The sequence below is a fragment of the Mesoplodon densirostris genome, chromosome 20 (genome assembly GCF_025265405.1).
Source record: "Mesoplodon densirostris isolate mMesDen1 chromosome 20, mMesDen1 primary haplotype, whole genome shotgun sequence".
Lineage (NCBI taxonomy): Eukaryota > Metazoa > Chordata > Mammalia > Artiodactyla > Ziphiidae > Mesoplodon > Mesoplodon densirostris.
Window position 1 is genome coordinate 16,735,988 of NC_082680.1, and position 24,739 is coordinate 16,760,726.

A 24,739-nucleotide genomic window follows, 5' to 3' on the forward strand; every position below is an offset into this window, starting at 1 on the left:
CTAGTATCCAGAATATAAAAAGAATTCTTACAACTTAGTTGTTTATCTTTAGGATACATTTTTAGAAATTGAATTGCTCTGTCAAAGGATATACATTCATGAAAAACTTCGGTGCATATTGCCAAACTACTGTACCAATTTTCATGGACCATTTAGAAAAATGGGGGGCGGGGGGAGAATCCTCTTCTCAGAAACCTTTAGTAGATACTTTTGAGTAAAACCCTGGTCTTTCTGAAAGCTTTCCAATGATTAGTTTAAAATCTGCTGTCATATCACATCACTGAATTCACTGCATTTTAAATAATTCCATATTCATTTTGATCATATCAATCAATGCATATGACTTACCTATTAGCAGATTTGAAAGAGAATAGCTAGGTATATATTTGCATTTTCCTCAGCTGGAACTCTTCCGTCTGAAATACACTATTATAGGAGTATTACACTGTTCTTTTCAAAACTGTTGAAGTGGAGAGAATCTGTCATAATTAAATGAGATAGCCAATCCTACTTAGTAAAATGTAAGAACTTAAACCTCTCTTTGGAGTACTAAAAGAATTTAATCATTTACTCATGGACAGTGAACACCTTCTATATGCCAAGAATTGCTCTAAAGGTTAGTTATATTGCAGTGGACAAAGCAGAGAAAAATTCCTGCCCTTATAGAGCTTACCCTTCAATTAGGGGGTAAAGAGGAAACAGACAATAAGACAAGTTAGTAATACAGTGTTGAAAAGTAACAGGCAAAGAAATAAAACGTGGCAAGGGAATAAGAATGATTCGTGGAGGTTGTAATTTTAAGTTGGATACACACAGATCTCACTAAATGTGTGCCATAAAGATATCTGGGAAAAGCATTCTAGGTTGAGGGAACAGCAAATGCAAAGGTCCAGCAGTGGGAGGGTCCCCAGCATGTTCGAGAAATAGCAAAAAGTCAGTGTGACTGAAGCTGAGTGAATAATGGGGAAAATAAGAAATGAGGTAGAGGTAGAGAACCGGTCCCGTAGAGTCTTGTAAAGACTGTTTTGCTCTTAACTGGAGTGAAATAGAAAGCTACTGACATCTGAACAGCATCACTCTGGCTACTGTGATGAGATTCAGTTATAGAAAGTCAAGGAAGGAAGAGATAGAGGCATTAAGAAACTACCATAATAATCCAGTCAAGAGATAAGGGTGGCTTGAATAAAGAGGGTAGTAGAAGAGATAGTGAGAATTATTAGATTCTAGTTACATTTTAAAGGTAGAGGTGACTATCTGGATGTGGGAGAAGAGCTACAGATAATTTCAGGGTTTCTGTCTTGAGAACGTAGAAGGATGGAAGTGCCATTTATTAGAGGGGAAAACTGCAGAAAAATTAGATTTGGAACACTCAAGAACTCAGTTTTGGACACATCAAGTTCAGAAAACCTACTAGACATTCAAAAGAACTTAGAGTATGAGAGGGGAGGGAGGTTGTACTGACATATAGACTTGGAAGCAGGCAGGTTATAAATGATATTTCAAGTTATCAGGTTAGATGAGATCACCAAGGTTTTACAAAGTATAATTGAGAGATCTAATGATTAAGTCTTAGGGAATGCCTACATTTATTATAAGAACTTCTTTGTACTTCCATATGAATTTCATAAATCTCACCATACAGAAATTCTAGAATGTCAAAGATGGAAGGCTTTAATTTAAAACATCATTTGGTTGTTTACATTTAAGGTTGGGGATGGGGCTATATAACATCTGACTTTGGTTTTACAAAGCCTAGAGGGAGTAGGAAGAAACACTGTTACTCTGTAGTAGCACCTTTCTCCCATCCTGTGGAGTTTGTTTCGGGGAACATGCCCAGGAAGATCTCTATTAAGTAACAACAAGAAAGTATACATTTTTTTCAGGCTGTGCCACCATGCCAAGGCAAGGGGCCAGAGCCTCACAAATCATGAAATGACTGACAAAAGTTGGGGTCACATGGATCCTTGTAATTTAATCCCAATTTTCTTATAAAATAACTATATGTTTTCAACAGTCTTGTTCACTGTGATTTTAATAAACACTGATAATTATTTGTACAATTGCTTATAAATTTCCATTTTTATTTCCTTTCATAAATCTTCCTTTGAGGGACTTCTCTGGTAGTGCAGTGGTTAAGAATCCGCCTGCCAATGCACGGGACACGGGTTCAAGCCCTGGTCCAGGAAGATCCCACATGCCGCGGAGCAAAATAAGCCCGTGGGCCACAACTACTAAGCCTGCGCTCTAGAGCCCGTGAGCCACAACTACTGAGGCCGCGTGCCACAACTACTGAAGCCCACGCACCTAAAGCCTGTGCTCCGCAACGAGAAGCCACCGCAACGACAAGTGCACCGCAACGAAGAGTAGCCCCTGCTCGCCGCAACTAGAGAAAGCCCATGCACGGCAAAGAAGACCCAACACAGCCCAAAAAATAAATAATAAAATAAATTTATTAAAAAAAAATCTTCCTTTGAAAGATGTAAACAGTTACCATTTGATAAAATGTAAATACTAAGAGCATCCTTGGATCCAGTATAATTCATTTTGCAGACAGAAAAATGAGGAATAGAGTGGGCTAAAAACATCAGTATGTTTTTGTGCACCATATGTTTCCAAAAGTCATAGTAATACTATCTCTTTATTGCTTTATAATACTTGTCCAAATATTGTCTGTGAAAGAATTTTAAGCTAAAGAACATAGGACTCCAATGTATTAAAATGACTGCTAATACTGATAGAAGAAAAAAGTTGAACTATACAATGTTATATGAAGCTAAGCTTTTAAGTCCTGACAACCCCTTGGAAGGTAGAGATTTTCTACATGAAAATCTAAGACTAACCACTGACACTATCAGAGAATAAGTTTCAAAATCACATGAAACAAGAAATGGAATATTTATATATCTCTTTGGTTAGAAAATATTTACATCTTGAAATATACCTTGTTTTTCTAGCTATTATCAGAAATTATACTCAAATATAATAGAATTCAATGATGGATAACAAAAAAGCACTATAGAAATTAATCTATTAAACACCTGTATAACCTAAACTTGACAATTGGTGGTGGTGGAATATAAAGAAAGATAGGGAGGAGAAAAAGGCAATCATATGTGACATAATCCAAATAAACTTGAAAATTATAATCCAAAAAGCTATTTAAAATAGCCAAAGCAATCTTAAGAAAAAAGAACAGAGCTGGAGGTATCACACTCTCTGACTTTAGACTATACTACAAAGCTACAGTAACCAAAAGCATTGGGTACTTGCACAAAAACAGACACATAGATCAATGGAACAGAATAGAGAGTCCAGAAATAAACCCACGCACTTATGATCAATTAATCTATGACAAAGGAGGCAAGAATATATAATGGGGAAAAGACAGTCTCTTCAATAAGTGGTGCTGGGAACACTGGACAGGTACACGTAAAAGAATGAAATTAGAACATTTTTTCATGCCATATACAAAAATAAACTGAAAATGGTTTATAAGACCACAAACCATAAAACTCCTAGAAGAAAACACAGGCTGTACACTCTTTGACATCAGTCTCCAAAAATATTTTTTTGGGGGGATATATATCCTCAAGCAAGGGAAACAAAAGCAAAAATAAACAAATGGAAGTACATCAAACTAAAAAGTTTTTGCACAGCGAAGGAAACTATCAACAAAGCAAAAAGGCCGCCTACTGAATGGGAGAAGATACTTGCAAATGATTTATCTGATAAGGGGTTAATATCCAAAACGTACAAAGAACTCATACAACTCAACATAAAAAACAAACAAACAACCCGATTAAAAAATGGGCAGAGGACCTGAATAGACATTTTTCCAAAGAAGACATACAGATGGCCAACAGGCACATGAAAAGATGCTCAACATCATTAATCATCAGGGAAATAAATGCAAATCTAAACCACAATGAGACATCACCTCACACCTGTCAGAACGGCTATTGTCAAAAAGACAACAAATAATTAGTGCTGTTGAGTGTGTGGAGAGAAGGGAAGCCTTGTGCACTGTTGGTGGGAATAATTGGTGCAGCCACTATGGAAAATAGTATGGAAATTCCTCAAAAAACTAAAAATGGAACTACATATGAACCAGCAATTCCACTTCTGGGTACATATCCAAAGAAAACAAAAACACTAATTCAAAAAGATGCATGCACATCAATGTTCACTGCAGCATTATTTACAATTGCCAAGATACGGAGACACCCTAAGTGTTCATCAATAGATGAATGGATAAAGAAAATGTGGTATATATATACATATACACCCACACACACAAGATGGAATATTACACTCAGCCATAAAAAAAGAATGAAATTTTGCCATCTGCAACAACATGGACGAACCTGGGGTTCACTTACGTACGCCTAGTGAAATAAGTCAGACAAAGACAAATACTGAATGTTATCACTTATACATGGAATCTAAAATATAAAACAGACAAATGAATATAACAAAACAGAAACAGACTCATAGCTATACAGAACAACCTAATGGTTACCAGTGGGGACAGGGAAAGGGGGAGGGGAACGTCAGGGGTAGGGAATAAAGAGGTACAAACTACTATGTATGAAATAAATAAGCTACAAGGATATATTGTACAGCACAGGGAATATAGCCAATATTTTATAATAACCTTAAATGGAGTATACTGTATAAAAATATTGAATCACTATGTTGTACACTTGAAACTGATATAATACTGTAAACCAAATACACTTCAGTAAAAAACAAACACAAAGTCCAAAAAGCTATTGGAAATACTAATTTTGGAGCATAAACTCCACTACTCTACCTGTGTCTTAAACATTTTTGGGGGATTTGGGGATACTAAGAGAGTGAGGAAATGGAAAAAAGAGTAAATAAAACTAAGCAGAAGGAGGATAACTAGAATGGTGAAAGTGACACTGTGGGAAAACTGCCCATTTAAAATCCAGTATGGAAGGCTCTTTAGACTTTGCCTCTTTACCTAAAGAGGGAAGAACTACAAAAAGAGTATACAGCCAGGACATGTCAGAAAAAAATGTTTGTTAGGCAAAGAACACATGGAAGCAATTACGGGTTCTGGTTTTAAAACTCTGTCAGAACACTGAAAAGTAAGCAAAAAACCTCACTACTGAGTTGTGTAAGTTTGAGGAGAATCTTAGCCCTTCTTTTCCTGGACCTTTCTTTTCTCCAACATGAATATACACAAGATACCTTACATTTATATATAGCACCTGTCATCAAAGCATTTCCATGAACACTACTTCATTTGATAAGAGTAACCCATGCCTGTGCCCCTTCTAGAAAGATACTGAGTATCAACTGTGAGGCAACAGGAGACGGAGCAATGGAAACTGAAGAGACGCTAAATGTATATGGACACAGTCTTACTGAAAGCGAGGTTAACACCAATGCTGAGTGCTACGACCGTGAACTGGTATAGCACTTGATATTTTGCAAAGCCTTTTCATGATGTCATTTGATTAACAGAATGGCCTTAAAAAGGCAACTATAACTCTGGGGGATACAGTTCATTAAAGGTGAAGATTTCTAATTAACATTTCTAATTAATAATTCTAATTAATATTTCTGATTAATATTCTTAGTATTTACAACTATATTATTTATTTTAAATTAATCACATGTGATTTGCTAGACCTATATATGGGGGATAACTAATTACATGTAGGAAAAGTCATAATGCAAGAAATATATTAAGTATGTGAGAGAACAGAACTCTGTTATACAGAAACATTATGCTGTGATTAGTTTTCAAAATAACCAAATCAATAGCTTTCTATAAATTGCTGGCCTAAAGGATATTCTGTTGTGGATATTTCTGAGTCTGGGCAGATGAAACGAACTGATAAGATAATTAAAGCTCTGTTTATATATGAATCACAGTCATTTGTAGGAATAGAATTTTCCTCTGTTCCTTATGCCTTAATGCAAAGTGGGTCAGCCAGAGACACTACTTAATATGAGGAAAAAACTAGACATGTAAAGACAGTGAACATTGAAATAACAATTAGAATTGTGCAGAAAGAACAAGAAATGCTGGCTCGGGCTTCCCTGGTGGCTCAGTGGTTGAGAATCCGCCTGCCGATGCAGGGGACACGGGTTCGTGCCGCGGTCTGGGAAGATCCCACATGCCGCAGAGCGGCTGGGCCCGTGAGCCATGGCCGCTGAGCCTGAGCGTCCGGAGCCTGTGCTCCGCAACGGGAGAGGCCACAACAGTGAGAGGCCCGCGTACCGCAAAAAAAAAAAAAAAAAAAAAAGAAATGCTGGCTCTTCCAAGCAAGGCGACTGAGCAATTATACTTGTATACTGAAACAAGTGAAATCCAGAGGCAATTATTTCTTTGAAAGATAAAGAATGAGTTTTTTATATTAAAGAAAGTTGAGCAAGAAACATGCCAATCTAATTTTGAATAAATATGAGAATGTTCTTTATGTAGTATATAAGACAGATGTAACTAAAAAATAGAAGAGCATGGCCACACTGTAAGAAAAATGTCTCAAGTTTAAATCTTCTCTCTGGTTGGTTGATATGTCATTATTTTTCATGTCTTGATATTTTTAAAAATTGAAGTATAATTGATTTACAATGTTGTTTTAGTTTCTGGTGTACAGCAAAGTTATTCAGTTATACATATACATATATATTCTTTTTCATGTTCTTTTCCATTATGGTTTATTACAGGATACTGAATATAGTTCCCTGTGCTATACAGTAGGACCTTGTTATTTTTCTATTTTATATATAGTAGTTTGTATTGAGGGTTTGTTTTTTTTTTTACACATTTCAAATAGTCAAGCCACAATTCTGGAATAAATTCTAAAGCATAAATGGGTATGTCAATTTAAATGAAAATGCAATTCAGGGCTGTATGCAGGATATACATTTATTAACAGTGAAAAAGCACTTACCCAAAGTGAACGTTACAAAATACAAAGAGTACCTGCTGCACAGTCTGGTGAGCTCACTCTTTTAGGCATTATTTCAACCTGCGAGGTTTCTCTCTCACTCATTTTGACCTTTTCTTCCTCTTTTATCTCTAACCAAATTTTTAACTTAAAAATGAAGACAAACAGTAATATTCAATGCCTAACCCTTTAGCAACAGTTACCAGGGAAAAACATATTAAACAAGTTATCTGCTCTCAAGTCCTAGGTATTTTAAAACTAAATTATCTACTATAATAGAAAACAACAGACCATATTACAACAGCTATAACATAAGTCAAATAAGCATAAAGTTTGATAAGCATAAATAAGTTTGATAAGGTTCACAGATACTACAGTAATAACTAAGGTATAAGTACAATGCTTCCACTGTATCGATCTTTAAAATGCATGCAGAGAGAGAGAGAGACAGTCGTCCTATGTAAAGCTTGGCTTGAGTATCAAAATGAAGTTTCTGTACAGTCTAGAAAACAAATACAGAACTTAAGTATACATATAATGTAACTTATGTTTCAATTTCCCTGAAGTCAAGCCAATTGAATAAGAATTCCTGTTTCTGGGATGATAGTTTTCTGAATAAGTTTTACTAATTCAGAAAGTTGGAGATATATGTCTCACATAATTTAAGTTATGGAGCAATACAGTCAATGCCCTCAGAGGGAAATCCTCATTTAATACTCCCTGACTGGACATTATACTTTTACACTGAGGTATCAGGCAAGAATTTCAAAGGAATACCAACCAAATTCTTTTCTTATGGGGTACTTCAGTTAATTTTGGCAAATTTAAAAGACTATTTGGAACAATTCTTCATATTTTATTCAAGAAAGAATCTGTAAAGATGACTTAATTGTTAACTGGCTATGTGAAGCCTTACTGGGTATGTGGCAAGTTTGGGATCTAAAGCTACACCAGCTTTTAAAAGCTGATTTACTTAGTGACAAAGAGGTCATGTAGATTTTCGTTACTCAAAACTTCATCTGCGAACCTGCTTCTCTCTCACTGCATACAGAAGCAACTGCTATGCTTTGGCTAAACTATCATCTCAAAAGGCAAGGTTGTCCGAAGGCATATAGAACTTGAACGTGCTGGTACATAAATTTAGTTCTATTAATCTCTACTTTAAAGATCTTGGTTTTCCTTTTAAAATTAATCACAATGTTACTTTACTTGGCTGTGCAGAAATACTCTCTAATTATAGAAAATGTTTGTTTTTTTTTTTACTTTTAGACTGAGGCAACAGATATGAATTGAAATTCTAGAAAATATTTATCTAATAGATAATTATGTAAGTTCTAGATACTAAGGACAAGTGTTCTAAACTTATTATCCAATTTGAATAGAATATTAATATATATTCTACAATAACCTGGATACCTTTATAACCTGCCCTATTGTTGCACAGGAATAAGACATGCAAGTATCTAAAAGAACATTAGACCCAATAGCAGCAACAATGGCATTATTTGGAAGCCTGGCCTAAAGGCTGGGCTTTACAATAAATAGTATATTTCTCTAACTCTTGACCATTGCTCTTTGAATAGCCTAGTTATACAGAACAGTGACTTGCTGTATAGAATTCAACATATTTTCCAAAAAGGATAGTTTACAGGTTAAGTCCAAACTTTATTTAAAACTACATTTTAAATTTAATGTTACCAAACATCACAATGGGGAAAAAAATCAAGACCAAAAAAAATGACAGAAAGAAAAAGAAAAAAACCCCACAGTGTATCAAGGCTTGAATCTGTCCAGAATTCAGTTTCTGATGTTTTAAACTGCCATGGGCAGAAATTAGCACACCTACCAAAAATGCAGCGTCAAACGAATTTACATTTTTTACAGATCAAAAGAGATGTTTATTTAGTGCCATTTTCATATATGCATTGACTATGTAAAGAGAGAGTTAGATGAGCCTCTGAAGACATCTCATGTACTTTGGGCTCCCACTGTTTCTGAAAAACAGAATCATAGTTAATGCCTTATAAATTACTTACTAAGTTAAGACCTTATAGAATTTAGTTTAATACTGCTCTCTTCCATTAAAACTTTCACTTCTAATATAAAGTTATTACAAAAGAAACTTAGTTTGCTACATAATTCCCTGATAACACACAGCAAGAGTTTAAAAGGCATAGGTAAGGGTTTCCGTTTTAAGATGGCAGACTAAGCAGATACTTCCTCTCTCTCAAAAAGAAAACCCCACTAGAAAAAAAAAAGAAAATAAGTATAAAAATGAATAAACCCAGACCAACAGAAGAAGGGTGGGTGTGAGAGAACAGAGGATGGGGAACCACAACAAGTTCCCAGGATGCTCAAAGGAGATGGAGGCACAGTGAAGAGGGGAGGAAGCTGCAGCCTAGGCACACTAGGACAGGCCACAGTGCAGAGGGTACCAACTGAGTCCTAACAGGCAGAAATAGGCTGAAGACTGGGAAATTAACTGAAGGTTTGACATTTGGTTTGCACTTCTCTTCACCCTATTTCTTAAAAAAAACAAAAAATCTTATATGAGCTTAATCAACTGATGAATTGATGAACAAAAAGAAAATCTTTGACCTTAATGCAAGCAATGTGCTCCTCTGAGTGGCCCTTGGGTTGTGCTATTAGACCTATAAAGAAGGAAATCTGGGACTATCACTTGGCTCTGAAACAAACCATATTTATAGAGAATCATCTTTAGGAAATTATAGAAGATTCAATTATTATAGTTACAAAAACAGAATGTAAGTGTGTTTACTTTAATAATGTTAATAACGTAAGAATATGAGTAAATGGGTTTCCCTGGTGGCGCAGTGGTTGAGAGTCCGCCTGCCGATGCAGGGGACACGGGTTCGTGCCCCGGTCCGGGAAGATCCCGCATGCCGCGGAGCGGCTGGGCCCATGAGCCATGGCCGCTGAGCCTGCGCGTCCAGAGCCTGTGCTCCGCAATGGGAGAGGCCACAACAGTGAGAGGCCCGCGTATCACACACACACAAAAAAAGAATATGAGTAAAACTGAACAGAGAAGGCAGAAGGAAAAGGGGAGGAGCAAGTAGTTGGGTGATGACCAAAGGTGATGGAACTAGAAAATGTATATATTTATAAGAACAAAGGTAACAGGAAAACCAAAAATAATATAAACACCGAAAGAAGAAGAGGTAGGTCTAAATACTTTTCATTTGGGAGACAGGAAGTATTATCTAATTTTTAAAATTAAGAAAAATTATAAGAATAGTATTTAGAGATCTAGAGGGTCTCCTCCAAAAGAACTGAAAACCAATAATTAAAAGAAACGGGCTCTTGCCAATCATCACTAACTGCTTTATACCTTCCTTTCTTAAGCCATGTGCATATATTACTTTGTTAAAACTAAAAACAGAAAAAAATTATCTGATAATACTATTTTATAAATTGGGCGGCTGAACAAATTTTTATAGAACTACGTACGCTTCCTTTCTAATGTTTATCTTAGATATTCCAGGTACTAGTAGCACATTTAAAAAACAAAACAAAATGATGGTATCAAGATTCAGTAGCTTTTCAATATGATATGGTTAAAAATGATAACTCTTACCAGGTTCTTTTAGTGTCTGAGAATTCCCAGCTAATTCTTCAGTCTGCATTTCACATAATATTTCACCAGATAAATGGTTTTTCTGTTCTTCTTCTACCATTTTCTTCCTTAGATCTGCCTTTAGAATGAAAATTAAAAATACAAAATCATTTTTCACCTTAACAATATTTGTTATATAAAGACAACTTTAATTAAAGAGAGCAAAATACCTCTGAATATATTGTCAGTTTAAGTGGTAAATCTTCAACTTTCACAAAGTCTTCTTCATCAGATTTTTGACTTATGTTACCAGATTCTGCTTCCTATAAGATTAACAAATTATATTTAATGACAGCAATCCACTCTATCTCTGGATCTAAACCAGTCATCCATGCCAAGGGATAAAGTGGACTCTTACATGTGTATATATGTCAGTAATTCTATCATTTTTGCTTTTCTTCTATATGCAGCTCAGTGAATAGAACAGAAATCTAGAGTTCACGGGAAGGGCTACACACTTGCAACTGTGGGCACACAGTCAAGCTTTTCTGTCCCCATTTTATAAAACAAAGAGCCAGTTCACACAGGTTAGAGGAAAAAATAGTAATGGTAATACTGAGGGCTAAAATAATTAGAACAACTATTCTTATTACTTGATATGTTTATAGAATCCATCAGAACTGTATCCAGAAGAATATAAGTAAACATTTACAGTCTTCCTTCCTTCCTTCCTTCCTTTTTTCTTTCTTTCCCTCCCTCTTCCTCTCCCTCTCTCTCTCCTTCTGGCTGTGTTGGGTCTTCGTTGCTGCACGCGGGCTTTCTCTAGTTGTGGCGAGTGGGGGCTACTCTTCGTTGCGGTGTGCAGGCTTCTCATTGCGGTGGCTTCTCTTGTTGCAGAGCACAGGCTCTAGGTGCATGGGCTCAGTAGTTGTGGCTCGCGGGTTCTAGAGCACAGGCTCAGTAGTTGTGGCGCATGGGCTTAGTTGCTCCGCAGCCTGTGGGATCTTCCCAGACCAGGGCTCGAACCCGTGTACCCTGCATGGGCAGGCGGATTCTTAACCACTGTGCCACCAGCGAAGCACCTACAGACTTTCAGTATCAACTCCAGAGGTTCAAATAGAAAGATGAGGTATGAACTTAGTAACTCACAAAAGTTACTAAAAAACACCTCACACTGTTTTCCTGAAAACTGAAGTCTTTTATTCTCCTAGTTCTTTGATTTTTAATAGTATCATCATTCTACCAATTACCCAGTAGAAACCTTAGGTTTTTCTTTTTCTTGAAACATTTCTCACCCATGTCTCTCTATTCAGCTCATTTTATATTTATATGATAACGGAGACTCCTAACACAGCTTCCTTGACAACACTTTTTTTTTTTTTTTTTTTTTTTTTGTGGTATGCGGGCCTCTCACTGTTGTGGCCTCTCCCGTTGCAGAGCACAGGCTCCGGATGCACAGGCTCAGCAGCCATGGCTCACAGGCCCAGCCACTCCATGGCATATGGGATCCCCCCAGACCGGGGCACGAACCCGTATCCCCTGCATCGGCAGGCGGACTCCCAACCACTGCGCCACCAGGGAGGCCCAACACTTTTTATATAGTCATCGGATTCATCTTCAAACACCGTGACTTTGACCATTTCACTTTCTTGCACAAAGACCTTCCGTAGTGTTCCCTGCCTAAAATTCAAATTCAAGACCCTCTAAGATCTAATTTCAAGTTAATTTTGATTGAATGCCTCCGACAGTAATTCTGTGCACCCATCAAATGATAACAAGAACAAATTTAGTAACTTTCACAGTTTTAAATGCAAAGTTTTCCAGGTAGTGAAGCAAATAAAACAGTTAAGAGGGTTACTCTTTCTACGAATGTTTTGAAGTATTATAAGCCCCCTTGCTGAAAAGCTGTGAAATCATAAGTATATCTTTGGGCAGAAAACTGATGTTAATTAAAAAATATGTGAAACACATTCTTTAGACCTAAAGGTACATTATTACAAATCCCTTCCTTTTTACTGATGAGAAAGTAAAGTATATATAACATATACAGCCCAAGGATCCACAAGAAAACCTATTTGCTATACAATTAAATTGAAACAAACATCCAGAGTAAAACTAAACTCAGCTACTTACATCATAAATGCAGATTTGCTAGCTTACTTTTCTGTCATTCCCTATACAGAGCTAGGGACTCCAGTGCTGTCAAACTGCTTTATTTCCCATCCCAAATGTAAACTTTCAGGGTTATCAGAGATTATGAAGTGTTCCAAACTGTTGAGTAGTCAAGCGTGGATGGCATAAGAGGTGATTCACATATCACTACCCCTTTAGATCTGAACTTGAACTCCCTCAAGGTTTCCATATAAAACTCATCTCTTTGCTTCTCAAAACTATGAAAAGTGGAATTTTAGGTTTTGAGATGGTCATCTTAATTCACTATCACTCTTCTGTTCAACTTTAAAGTGTGAGTAAGAAATAAAAATGTTCCGACAGTTTCTAAACCTAAACACAAAGCAGAGTTGTGTTTATATACTAGAAATGTTAACCTGAAAATGAAGAAATATGCACAGAAATGAAATGTAAATGATACATACATAGTCATTCACTAACACTGGAGATTCAGTATCAGGACTTCCAGCCAAAGAGCTTTCAGGAGTTTCCTGGGCAGATTTAACTTCTTTGACTCTAGGCACCAAGGTTTCAATTTCAGTTAAAGGTAAAGGCAAAGCGTTAGGCTGATTAGATGAATCGATGGTAGTAACAGCGTCCTTTTGGACAGTGCTGTTTAAAGGTTGCTCATTTTCCAAGATATTGAGGTAACAGGGCTTCACAGGAGTGTTATCTTGGTCATCTGTCATCAAAAGAAAGTCTTAACATTAGTGTCATACAACTGTCATTAAATTTACTATTATACCAAATAAAGACTGAACTGTATAAATGAGAGTAATCAAGACATTTAAGACCCAAAAGAAAAGGCAACTAGAAATTATCCTTATCAATGGTTCCCAAATGTATTTGACCAGATTCATCTGGGGATGCTTTAAATATTAGATTCCTGAAATGCACCTGATTTCTAATGAAATAGGATTTTCAGGAGTAAGGCCCAGGAATGGGTATTTTTTAAAAATCCCCCACATTGGTATCTAAAGATACCTTCCTTACAAAATTTTTTTCTGTGTTTAAATATTTGTCAACTATTCTTTAACAGCTGTTTGTAGAAACAAAGCCCTCGTGTTTTCTACAAAGGATTTATGGAGAAAACAAAGACATACATCAGGTCCAAAACACCTTTGAACTTCCATTAGCTAAGAATTTAGATTTTTTTGTTTTTAAGCACATAAAGGGCACTTCAGATAATCTTAACATTGAAACTTATTTAGATTTCTTACCTTTACTAGTAGTGGGTTCTTGCTCTGATGGGACATTTTTGCTTTCCGCTGATTTTTCAAAATCATGCTGTGGAACCTGGAAGGATAAAGTGATGTCTTAATAGTAGGGCCTAAATATATGGTCACTATACAGGAGATGCTTGGTAAGTGTGGTATGTCCAGCCTGAGACCTCAGACAGGGGAATTTTAAAATACCTCCTAAAAGTGTTTCAGGGAGGAGGCGGTGGCTGGGGTTCCAAGGCAGCTCAGTACAAGGGCTCCTCTTCTCAGCCTCACAGGAACACAAGGAACTGAATGCTATGGACTCCACTAGTTTTCATTGTTTTTTTCAGACCAGACTCTATCTTAAATGAAACTAAAAGACACCTGTTTATATGCAGATGTTAAGTGAAAGGAAGAGGAAATGACAAGGAGGAAAGAAAGATGAACAGAGCTAAGTGCCTTCTGCAGGAGGACAGAAAACTGAAGACTCACCTCATAGCTGGGTGCACCAGTTTCTAGGAAGGAAGGAGTACAGTAGTGGGGTGGGAGCTGGTGACAAGGGGATGGTGCCGGTGGTTGTTTGAAGCTGTTTAAGAAATATGTGGACGTGTAGATTCCCTCCCCCAGGCTCACCAGAAAATGGGAGATTATGTTTTGGAGAAAATGAACTAGTGAGCCTCAGACCAGGGGCCACCAGGGAAGGGGTAGGCTGCAGAAAGCACAAGTGAAGACAAGATAAAGTGTCACACTGAAACAGAAAGATCTAGTGCAAGTCTGTATAGAGGTGGGACCCTCAGCCCTAATCCTACACCTAACTGCAGAACACCAACAGCCAAGGAGGCGGAAGGAGACTGGAGGACCCTCCCTACTTTGGAGAAACTAAACCACCCCAGAGAAAAGACCAATAGGAATTAACATTTGCGATTTTCTGTCAAAAAGCTGTACACTCGGCTACCCTATGGTGAAGCCCAAAAGAACCCCAACTGGCTTTTTGATGTATTATTATTCTTTAATATAAGCACCGAAGGTACAGTGGATATTTAAAGAAAGCCTCTAGGTGGGTAAGAGAAAATATTGCTTCGATGAAATAATAGGGTGCTATAAAAAAGTAACAATCAGGAAAAAAAGTACTTAGAAATTAAAATTTTAACAGTTGAAATAAAAATAATTTCATATAGGTATTAAGGTCAAAGAAATCTCCCAGAAAGTAAAAGAGAAAGAGCAATGAGACAATAGAAGAGAGGAGAAAATTAGATCAACCCATGAGAGCTAATAACGTTTGATAACACTTATTCCAGAAGAAAAGAAGAGAAAATGGTAAGGAAGAAATAAAGGAAATAAAAGAAAATTGACCTAACCTGAAGAACATGCTATATTGAAAAGACAACTGAGTACCTAGTGTAGTGAATGAAAAAAGACCTGCAACGATGTATATCACTGTAAAGTTTCAGAACTCTGTGGGGGGATGGAGGGAAAGCTTCTAGAGCTAGGAAGAAAAAAAGATATATACAAAGAATCAGAATAAAGAAAGGCATTGGCAACACTGAAAACTAGAAGACTAGGAAACAGTGCCTTCAAAGACCTGAGGGAAAATGATTTTCAGCACTGAAGCATTAACTTGTCTTAGACAATATGAAGTCTCAAAATATTCTTTGCACTCTTTCTTAGAGAGCTACTGGAAGATGTGCTCCACCAAAATGAGAAAATAAACCAAGGAAGAGAAAGGCAAGATTTGATTCCAGAAACTGAGATCTAATAAAGAGCAACAAAGGGGATTCCCAGGCTGGTAGCTATTTAAAGGTCTAAAGAAGAGCCAAACCCAGAATGGAGCAGGAAAGGAGAATGCTCCAGGAAGGACAAAACTGACTAATTGGTTCATGTAGAAAATTCTACTGAGAGGTTTGTAAAACTATTGATGGGCATAGCAAAGACTTGGGTTTGTGATGAAAGAAAAGAGTAAATTTAAAAATTGAGACAATTATTAAATTCAGGTGAAAAAATGTATAAGACTTAGCAATAAATAATATTTGCTTAGCTCAACAGTCAGTAATATTTACATAGTTTGGTTAAATCTAAATATTTGGTTAAATACAGATTTAACCAAAAGGTATAATTAAATGAGGTGGACAGGATTAATATAATTAAATGAGGAGCCATAAGTGACCTAAAAATCTTCACCTGCTATAATAGAAGTCAGTAGGTAATGCCTAATACATAAATGAATAAATACACACATGTATTGTTCAGATGTAAGGAAGTAAACAGCAGAAGAAATCATACAAAATTTTGCCTCTGGGGCAGGATGAGGTGAAGGTAGGAAAGGGAATGATTTTATTTTGTTACATATAACTAGAAAAAATAAAACTTAAAAATCCAGATCTTCTGACGTAATCACATAGTTTTTTAGGACTTGTTATCAAAAAAAACATTTTTTTTGAAGTGCTTTAAATGTAAACATTGCTAAATACAAAAATAATAATAGTGTTTAGGATTTCAATAAGAATATTAAAGTAGTTTGTATTCATGAAAATGAGAATGGGGAAGTTGTAAATTTTAACATCTGTAAAAAGAATCAGCTTTTTAGTAGTTACAGTAAGACTGGTGGAGGGTGTGTTAGCCTGCACTGGAATACCTGATCGTCGTGTTCATTTTCTTCTGTAGTTTCAGTGTTAGCCTGTAGTGAAGTCTGGACATCTACAGGTCCCTCTTCAAATTCTTCTATTTCTTCATCTTCATTCTCATCTTCTCCACTTCCATAATTAGTCAAAGCCTGAGTTTCAGCTTTGGACAAATCTAAGTTGATTAATAACACAACTTTTAGTAAAATTTCAGCACTTATATCTTAATAATAGCTACCATTTATTGCATTCCTGCATTGCTCAAGTGCTTTACATACAGTATCTGAAATCTTCAAAAGAGTAAGTACTAAAAAACTGTGGTGTAGAAAGGGCAGGTAATTTAGTCAGGGTCACATGGAAATTCAAATTCAGAGTTGTTTGACACCTAATTCTATAATCATTCCACTCCACCAAACTGTTTCAATAAGCAATCTATAAAGAGCTAATGTATAAACCTAGTCTAGAGCCTTCCGACTTACTAATAGACACTGGACATTCTTCACTTTCCTCATCTTCCTCTTGATCAGAGACATCAGAGCTCACATTTTTGGGACCGTCACCATCATAAACCTCAGATGTTTGAGTCTGTTTAACTGTTTCAGTCTCATCCTTGTCCTAGCCACAAATAAATTTGAGTAATTAATTCCTTAAAGTACATTTTTAAAAGGTATATAGTAAGTCTATCATAAAAATAATAGTTATTATCTAATAAAAAATATAAAGAATCATTTTAAATTTAGTTGTTTTTAAAAGAAAATAAAAAGTTTGTCAGAAGAAAGGATATTTTGTGATATACTTTGCTCTCAAACATTAAGGTAAAAGCTACTTAAATTATTTAATCTTTTGTTTCAAAAGCATTATTAGCACATACTTTGTCTTCATCATCAATTTCTCCAGCAGGTGAGCCATGATCTTCAAGAATCCTTTTGGCCTATAAGCAAATCAATTAAGCAGAATTTAGGGGTAACCATTCATCATTACACTTAAGTACTCGGTAAACCTTAACAAACGCTGCACCATCATCCAAAGAGTTGAGTGTTTTCTTAGAAATGTAAATTCAACTCTTTCATTTAAATCTTTTAAACGAACAAAACAAAAAGCAACACTGTCTACCGGACATCTTGGATGAGTAAGAAGTATCACGAACTTACTAAATCCAAAACAAAAATTTTGGTTCCTTTCCTTCCAAAACCCCATCTTCCTTCAGTCTTCCCAATCTCAGTAAATGGCCCTTCATCCACCCAAATGCACAAGCCAGAAAACTAGGAACCAGCCTGTACTTTACTTTTGTTATCCAAACTGAAACTATGAGAATGCGTTATTGACTCAATCATCCAAAGGTATCTGTTGTTACACACTCAAAGACAAGACACATAATTTCTTACCTGGACTACTGCAACAGCCTTACAACTGGTCTCTCTGCTTCCATCTCTACTCTTCTACAATTCCTAATCAGTATCATATCCAGACAAATCTTAAACTGAGATTATGTCACTCCTCTATTCCAAACTTTCCCATGAGTTTCCATCATGCTTACAACAAAATAAAATAAAAGGTCCCTACCACAGTTTCTAAGGTTCCATAACTTGGTCCTACCTACCTCTGTGTACCTCATCTCCCATATGCTCATCTCATTTAAAGTGTTCCTGCCTCCCTGGCCTTCTCTCTGTTCTCCAAAACACTCAATCCTGCCTTAAGAGTCTTTCTTTACACTTAACAGTTCTCTCTGCCTGGAATGCTCTTCCTTTTCATCTTCATTATAAACTCCTCTTGTCCATGTCTTACCTCACTTTTCATCCCCTGAAGGAGCCTCGTGATTCCGCCATCTAAAGCAACCCTTCCTATCATTTTTTTTATAGTATCATCCTCTTTTATTTTTTTCAAGCTCTAAGCAACGACTGAAATGATGTGAAACTTATTTATGTCTACAATAAAAACATTATGAAAAGTGTGAAAAAGATGGCTTGACTTTATCTACTTTAGATTTCAGGAGGAAGGGTTATCTGTTTCTGTTTTGGGTCTTGACCTGCTTTCCCTCTCATGATTAGAGTCAAGAAAAGGGTGCTTGTCTAGGGAAAAAGCCTCCTGGTATGCCTTAAGTTGAGGGGAAAAAAACCACCCAATTTCATATGTGATCAAGACTAATTTAACAGGGTATAAGTAGCTACAGGGATATACAACCAAAGTCCTAACTAATAGCAAGCATAAGTGTTGGCTGGGGTGATAAATACTCCTGGGGCATCTACTGGGACTGGTAATAACTGCTGCAGGCAGCTGGCCAAGGGCCGGATCCCCGTCCTGCTCTCTCTTCTGGAAACCTGCGTAAAGTGGCAATAACGTGAAGTGGCTATCTGACAATTCCTGCCACCCATTCCTGCCTGCATTCCTGATTAACTCATATTACTAAAAAACCTACTTTTGCTGAGGTCAAGTATGATTTTAGTTACTCATAATGATCAAGAACTATATTTATATGCTAATTATAACTACTCCTAAAATCAAAATGCATGTAATTTACCTCTTTCGCATAAGACTGTATCACTCCAGCTGCTTCTATTTTCCTTTTGCATCTCTGTTTAACAGTTATACTATTATTATCCAAATCTTGCATGAGTTTAAAGAAAGCCAACTCATTAAATAACACTTCAGATATCTCTACAAGAAGATCTTCTCCACAATCTTTCAGTTTTCTGCCAGCAAATTTTGCCAGTGAATCCTGTTCAAAGATAAACCAAATAGCTTTAAAGATTACAGTAAACTTCAACTGTCGGTAAAGCAATACAAACAATTAACAAGTTTAAATTATAATACTCACCAATGAAAAAACAATATTATTTTTAGTATTGAAAAACTTAAAACTAATGGCTAAGACAGGCTAAGAAAAGATATATTAATATTACTAAAAATATGACTAAGTGGGAATCTTGCTGGTCCTGCTTACAGAGTATACAAAAGAACACATGGTTCCATAGCTTTAGTCCCTATGTAATATAACTGCCAGCCACAAATATGTAAGATAAGGGATTCCTATTCTCAAAAGAGGTCCCACCCAGTACCAGAGGATATACATATAAACCACAGTGAAAAGCTGAAGTGCCATGAGAGAAGAAAATACCATTAGAATACTTTTCAAGTTTTCCCCTTTATGTAAGGCAGCCAATCATTCTAATTTAAATTTTCTCTTCAAAATCAGTCTAAAAGTAAACTTTAGTTCTATTTAAGCTGAAATATAGCATCATCAAATGAACAAGTCTGCCATATTCTACACAGTTTTTACAAAACCGCTTTTATTTTTCTTTCTTCCTAAAAATATGGACTATGCTATTTAGAAAACAGGCAAACAACTATAATGCTCAGTGCCCCCTCCCTTCCAAAAAACGACCTTATCTAGCACAGTGATGGAGAGAAGTACAAACCCTGGGCCCTTCATGAAAAAAAATGCACTGAATAGGTTTTGTAAGAGAAAAAGTAGAAGATAGTAATTTAATCTCTACCTCAAGGAGAATTTTCAACTCTGGGCAAGATTTAATGTAAACTAACTTTTATTCTTCATGTAGGTCTCCTTGCAAAAAAAATAAGGAATAAGAAGAAAAGCAGTCGGGTTTTCTTAGACTTAGGAAAAAAAACCTTATGTGCAAATTAATATATGGAATCTTCCCACAATTGTAACAGTAGACAAACTGAGGAAGGGCTGCATGGATCCTGATTAACAAAGACATTTAAAGTATCAACAGTTTCTCTTTCAACCTGACTCTAAAATGGAGTTCTTTCTTTCTGTAGGAATAAGTTACCTAGTTAAATTTATAAAAATACATTTATCTAGGGCTTCCCTGGTGGCGCAGTGGTTGAGAGTCCTCCTGCCGATGCAGGGGACACGGGTTCGTGCCCCGGTCTGGGAGGATCCCACATGCCGAGGAGCGGCTGGGCCCGTGAGCCATGGCCGCTGGGCCTGTGCGTCCGGAGCCTGTGCTCCACAACGGGAGAGGCCACAGCAGTGAGAGGCCCGCGTACCGCAAAAAAAAAAAAAAAAAAAAAAAAAAAACATTTATCTAAAAATTATCCTAAACATTTTTAAACAATGCATAACACCACAGATGTCTTACATTCCTTATGTGTTAGTACAACTAGATTAAATAGAGCCAGAACACTTTAGGATCTATTACTATAGATTTATATATAGATTTATATAGATTACTATAGATTTCCTGAAATTTATACTTCAGTCTTATTAAAAACAAAATGAAAAATTATAGTGATGGAAAAGCACATCAACCTAGGGTTTTTAAAAATTTGATGGACAAAGTGAAAATACTATCTCTAAAACCAATTTAAATTAAACACAGAATAGGAAGCAAGGAAAAATTTTACAGGAAAATTCTGTAATACAGATGAGAAGAAAAACCTATTTTCTAGTTTGGAGCAATAATACACATCACTGAACTATCTCAATGGGAAAACATACCGGTGAATTTAACTGTCAAGATGTTTATTATATGCAGTAATTATGGTATCCCTACTCATTAACGTAGGGGTTCTCATCCTTGGCACTGTTAACATTCCACAGGGTGCTACTACCAGCCCCTCCCTGCCTGTTGGCCTGAGGACACTGCTAAATGTCTCCTGGGAGGCAAAACTGCCCCCAGTTACAAACCACTAACCGTCACATAATTTAAAGTTACTGTACAGCCTAAGAAGTCTCTACAATCAAAAGCTAGCTTCCGGCTTCTACAATTTCCCAGACTGGTAAAAAAAATTATTTTAGAAAATACCATGGAATACTTTTTAAACAATTCAAACTTGAAGTGCTCTTACTGGGTAGGAGAAAAATCAAACCAAAATTTTTTTAGAGTTGGGACAGGCCTTAGAGATAATAAAGTTAAATGAAGACACAGGCCCTAATCCAACTTTTTTTAACTAAGTAAGCAATAACCTAAGAAGTATTAAAATGTCATCCCAAATGGATGCTAGAATGAATATCTACTTGAATAAACTGTGTAATGCTAGAAAATGGTGGGAAAAAAAAATCCTAACCGCATGGTACTTATTGAAGTCATACAAGTACAAACTCTTACCTGTAATATACTTCCAAGTTGCTTATGAAAGAACTTCACAAACTCTTTGCTCTCATCGTTTTGCTGGGTAAGAGTCAAAACCATGCGTCTTACTGAGGTTAGAAGTTGAGAAGAGCATACTTCATCCATGTGCTCCTGAGAAAAGTCCTAGTTGGTTAGGATATAACTTATCTTACTTAAAAAATATTAATCCACATAATATGACATTGTATTTTTTTTGCATAAGCTCTTCAGCTTTTAGATGCACACTTGGAAACTTCGTTCATAAGAATAGCCAAACTCCCCCCACATTAAAAGGTTTGCAAATTTTGATTCACTATAGCAGATAATAGCCAGTAAAAGAAACTGGCTGATTCAACATTTTCCATCACTTCCTTTCTGTACTTTAAGGAACTACTCATGCCATGGTTTCCATATTGCCTGTATTCCTATTTGCAGTTCAGTTCATTTCAACTACTCTCACAACCACACTTCACCTTCCACCCAACTTCCTCTGTGTTATCTTCTAACTTTTCTAAGCCTTGGTACTGCTGACATCCTGTGCATTGTAGGATATTTAGCAGCCCTCTGGCCTCTACCCACTAGAAGCTAATGGCACCCTCCACTCTCCCAAGTTCTGACAACTAAAAAACATACCCAGACATCATACAATGTTATTAGGGTCAAAATCACACCCAGTTGAGAACTACTGTCCTTTCTTAACAAGCCCCTTTGGGCAACTCTCTTCATCACCTTAATCTTCCTTTAGAAGCATGCGCAAGCTACATAATAATCCAAACCAGAGTTAACTTTCTGAGGTGAGTCCATAAAACATCCTTATCAAGTAACCTCAAGGTTCTGATCCTCTTTCTGCCACTAAACTCATTTGGGCAGGTCCTCTAACCTTGACTCAGGTTAAGTTTGTGGGGGGTTTTTCCCTTCCATTAAACGTGTGGCCAAAGGTGGCCAAACTAGACGATGTCTAAGATCCCTTAAATCTAAGGATTGAAGCCCATTTTTAAAAAAATTCATGTGTCAAGGCAGGCAATTAAAAAAAAGACAACAGTCCCTGTCTTCAAGGAATCAAGTACCAGTGGAGGAGTCGGATCATGAGTACATCAATCACTACAAGCTACACGCTATCCAGTAGGTGATACTTTTAAACTGCAGGGACTGTTTCTTACTCATCACCTAGCACAGTTGCTAGCTCACAGCAGATACTCATTACTTGCTGAATAAATAAGGATCATAAAAGAAGCATACACTAGGTGCCCTAAGGAGCTGTGGTAGCATATCAGAGCTCTGAAGAAAGGTCAGTCAGGCAGAAAAGAGTGACAGCATTTTATATTTTCAATGATGACTAGTTGCACAAAGGGCTGACATATGAAAAAGAAATGGCAGGTATAGGAAATGTTGAGTAGTTTGAAATGAGTATTTAGCTAGATGGAGAGCAGTGAGAGATGAAGCTGGGAAACTAAACCACATGCAGTGGTGAAATCTCTCAACTTCAAAGATATGAATTAAGGTTATGCTATTGGAGAGAAGAAAGTAAAACTAACTGCTCTTAGGGGCAAAATCAATTTTTAAAAAAAATCAATTTTTGACTCACAGGTGATAGAGGGTAAGAGAAAGTTAGGAAGTCTAGCTTAGGTGACTGGGTGTAAGGCTGACACTAACAAAGGAGTTCTATAATCTTACCCAAAAAGTCAAGATTTGAAGTGAAATGAGACATCATAAAATAGTTAAAATCAGACCATTAGTCCTACCCATTTTGTTGGCCTCAGAAATTGTCTGAAATGCTAAATTTAGTAGGGGATCCTTATGAAAGGATATAACTTAATCAGACACAAAATTGTAAATGCAATAAAATTTCCTGAGATGGTCGCATTCCCTACACATAAAGCTAAATCATTTATATTTTTTAACACTTAGAAAATAACTGTACATATCAAATAAATATCACTACCAATATACCTAATTTAACCAAAAAGCCATGTTTAAAAGTGTTTATTGAATTACAATAAAACAAAAACCTAAAAGAAAAAAGGTAATGCTTTGTTGTCTATGCCTAAGATAGAAGCAAGCAATAACCTGAATAGTTTGTCAATTTACTTTAGGGAATGGTTTCAAACTCTTAAATGAATATCTACCTATCCATCTATAAGAATATATACATATTCTTATAATTTATAGGAATATAAATATGTGAGGGGGTGAATACATATTTTAATAAATGCACAGGAATAACGGATGAAACTGATGTATTTGTCTTATCTCCTCAGATTCCCTTCATCTAGTCTCTCAAGTCCTTCTTGAGTGAAAATACTAAGAAATCGAGAAAGACATTATTCTAGTGGGGAGATACAGGCAAAAAATTGTGATACTTTGTCATAAGTGCTGAAATAAGAATAGGTACCAAGTATCCCAGAAGCAGCTACGAGAAGGAGAAATCCTGCCTGAAAGTACATGCTAACATACTTCAGCTGGGTCCTCAAGGGTGTGACTGCCAGAGGAAGGGTGAAGGGCATTGGAGGCAAAGGAAGTAACCTGGGCAAGGTGCCTTTTTGAACAATGTCAAGTAGGATACAAGGTATGCGGGAAGGAACAGTTATGAGGCTGGGACCAGGCTACAGAAGTTTTATGAGCAATGCTGAATCTGATCTGGATTCTATAGGCCAACTGTTTTCAAACTATATTTCAAACTACACTTGATCAGTTTGAAAACCACAGTCAAGGTTTGGTGGATCCATTCACTTACTAATTCATTAAGTATTTACTGAGTACTTACTACCTGCATGTACTATACTTGGCACTGGTAAGACAGTGACCACAACAGTTTAACATCTCTGATGTAAATCTTCCATTACTTCATGGAGCTTACATGTAACAAGAGAGAAAGACAAAACAAATAAGCAAATATTAAATAGGTTATAAGGTGACAAGCACTATGAAGATACAGAAAAGCAGATAAGGAATAGGGGAGATCTGCTCACCCAGTAAGTAACATTTGATTAAAGCCTTGAGGGTTCAAAGGAAAAAGCCATGCAGGTATGTGAAGGAAGAGCATTCCAGGTAGAAGTATCAGCAAGTGCCAAAGCCTTAAAAATGCTAGCTTCACTAGCAGGAGAGTTGAGAGATTAGAAGAGGAAGCAGAGACAGAAAGAACCATTTGGAGCTGCTGTGGGTGCCCAGGAAA

The 24,739-nt window shown here is 36.5% G+C and overlaps 1 protein-coding gene across 19 annotated transcripts in view; it reads right to left on the reverse strand.

The window, feature by feature from the left end:
- Positions 1-8,570: 8,570 nt before the first annotated feature.
- PCM1 (pericentriolar material 1) overlaps positions 8,571-24,739 on the reverse strand; it is an 88,653-nt gene continuing 72,484 nt past the window's right edge. For all 19 annotated transcript variants that reach the window (XM_060086189.1, XM_060086199.1, XM_060086193.1 and 16 more), the window contains 10 exons: positions 21,565-21,699; positions 19,011-19,208; positions 17,364-17,423; positions 16,972-17,107; positions 16,507-16,667; positions 13,893-13,968; positions 13,098-13,354; positions 10,734-10,826; positions 10,525-10,642; positions 8,571-8,923 (listed from right to left, as the gene is read on the reverse strand). In XM_060086189.1, the coding sequence (XP_059942172.1) occupies positions 8,898-8,923; positions 10,525-10,642; positions 10,734-10,826; positions 13,098-13,354; positions 13,893-13,968; positions 16,507-16,667; positions 16,972-17,107; positions 17,364-17,423; positions 19,011-19,208; positions 21,565-21,699 (1,260 nt within the window). In that variant the 3' untranslated portion in view covers positions 8,571-8,897. The remainder of the gene's footprint in view (positions 8,924-10,524; positions 10,643-10,733; positions 10,827-13,097; positions 13,355-13,892; positions 13,969-16,506; positions 16,668-16,971; positions 17,108-17,363; positions 17,424-19,010; positions 19,209-21,564; positions 21,700-24,739) is intronic.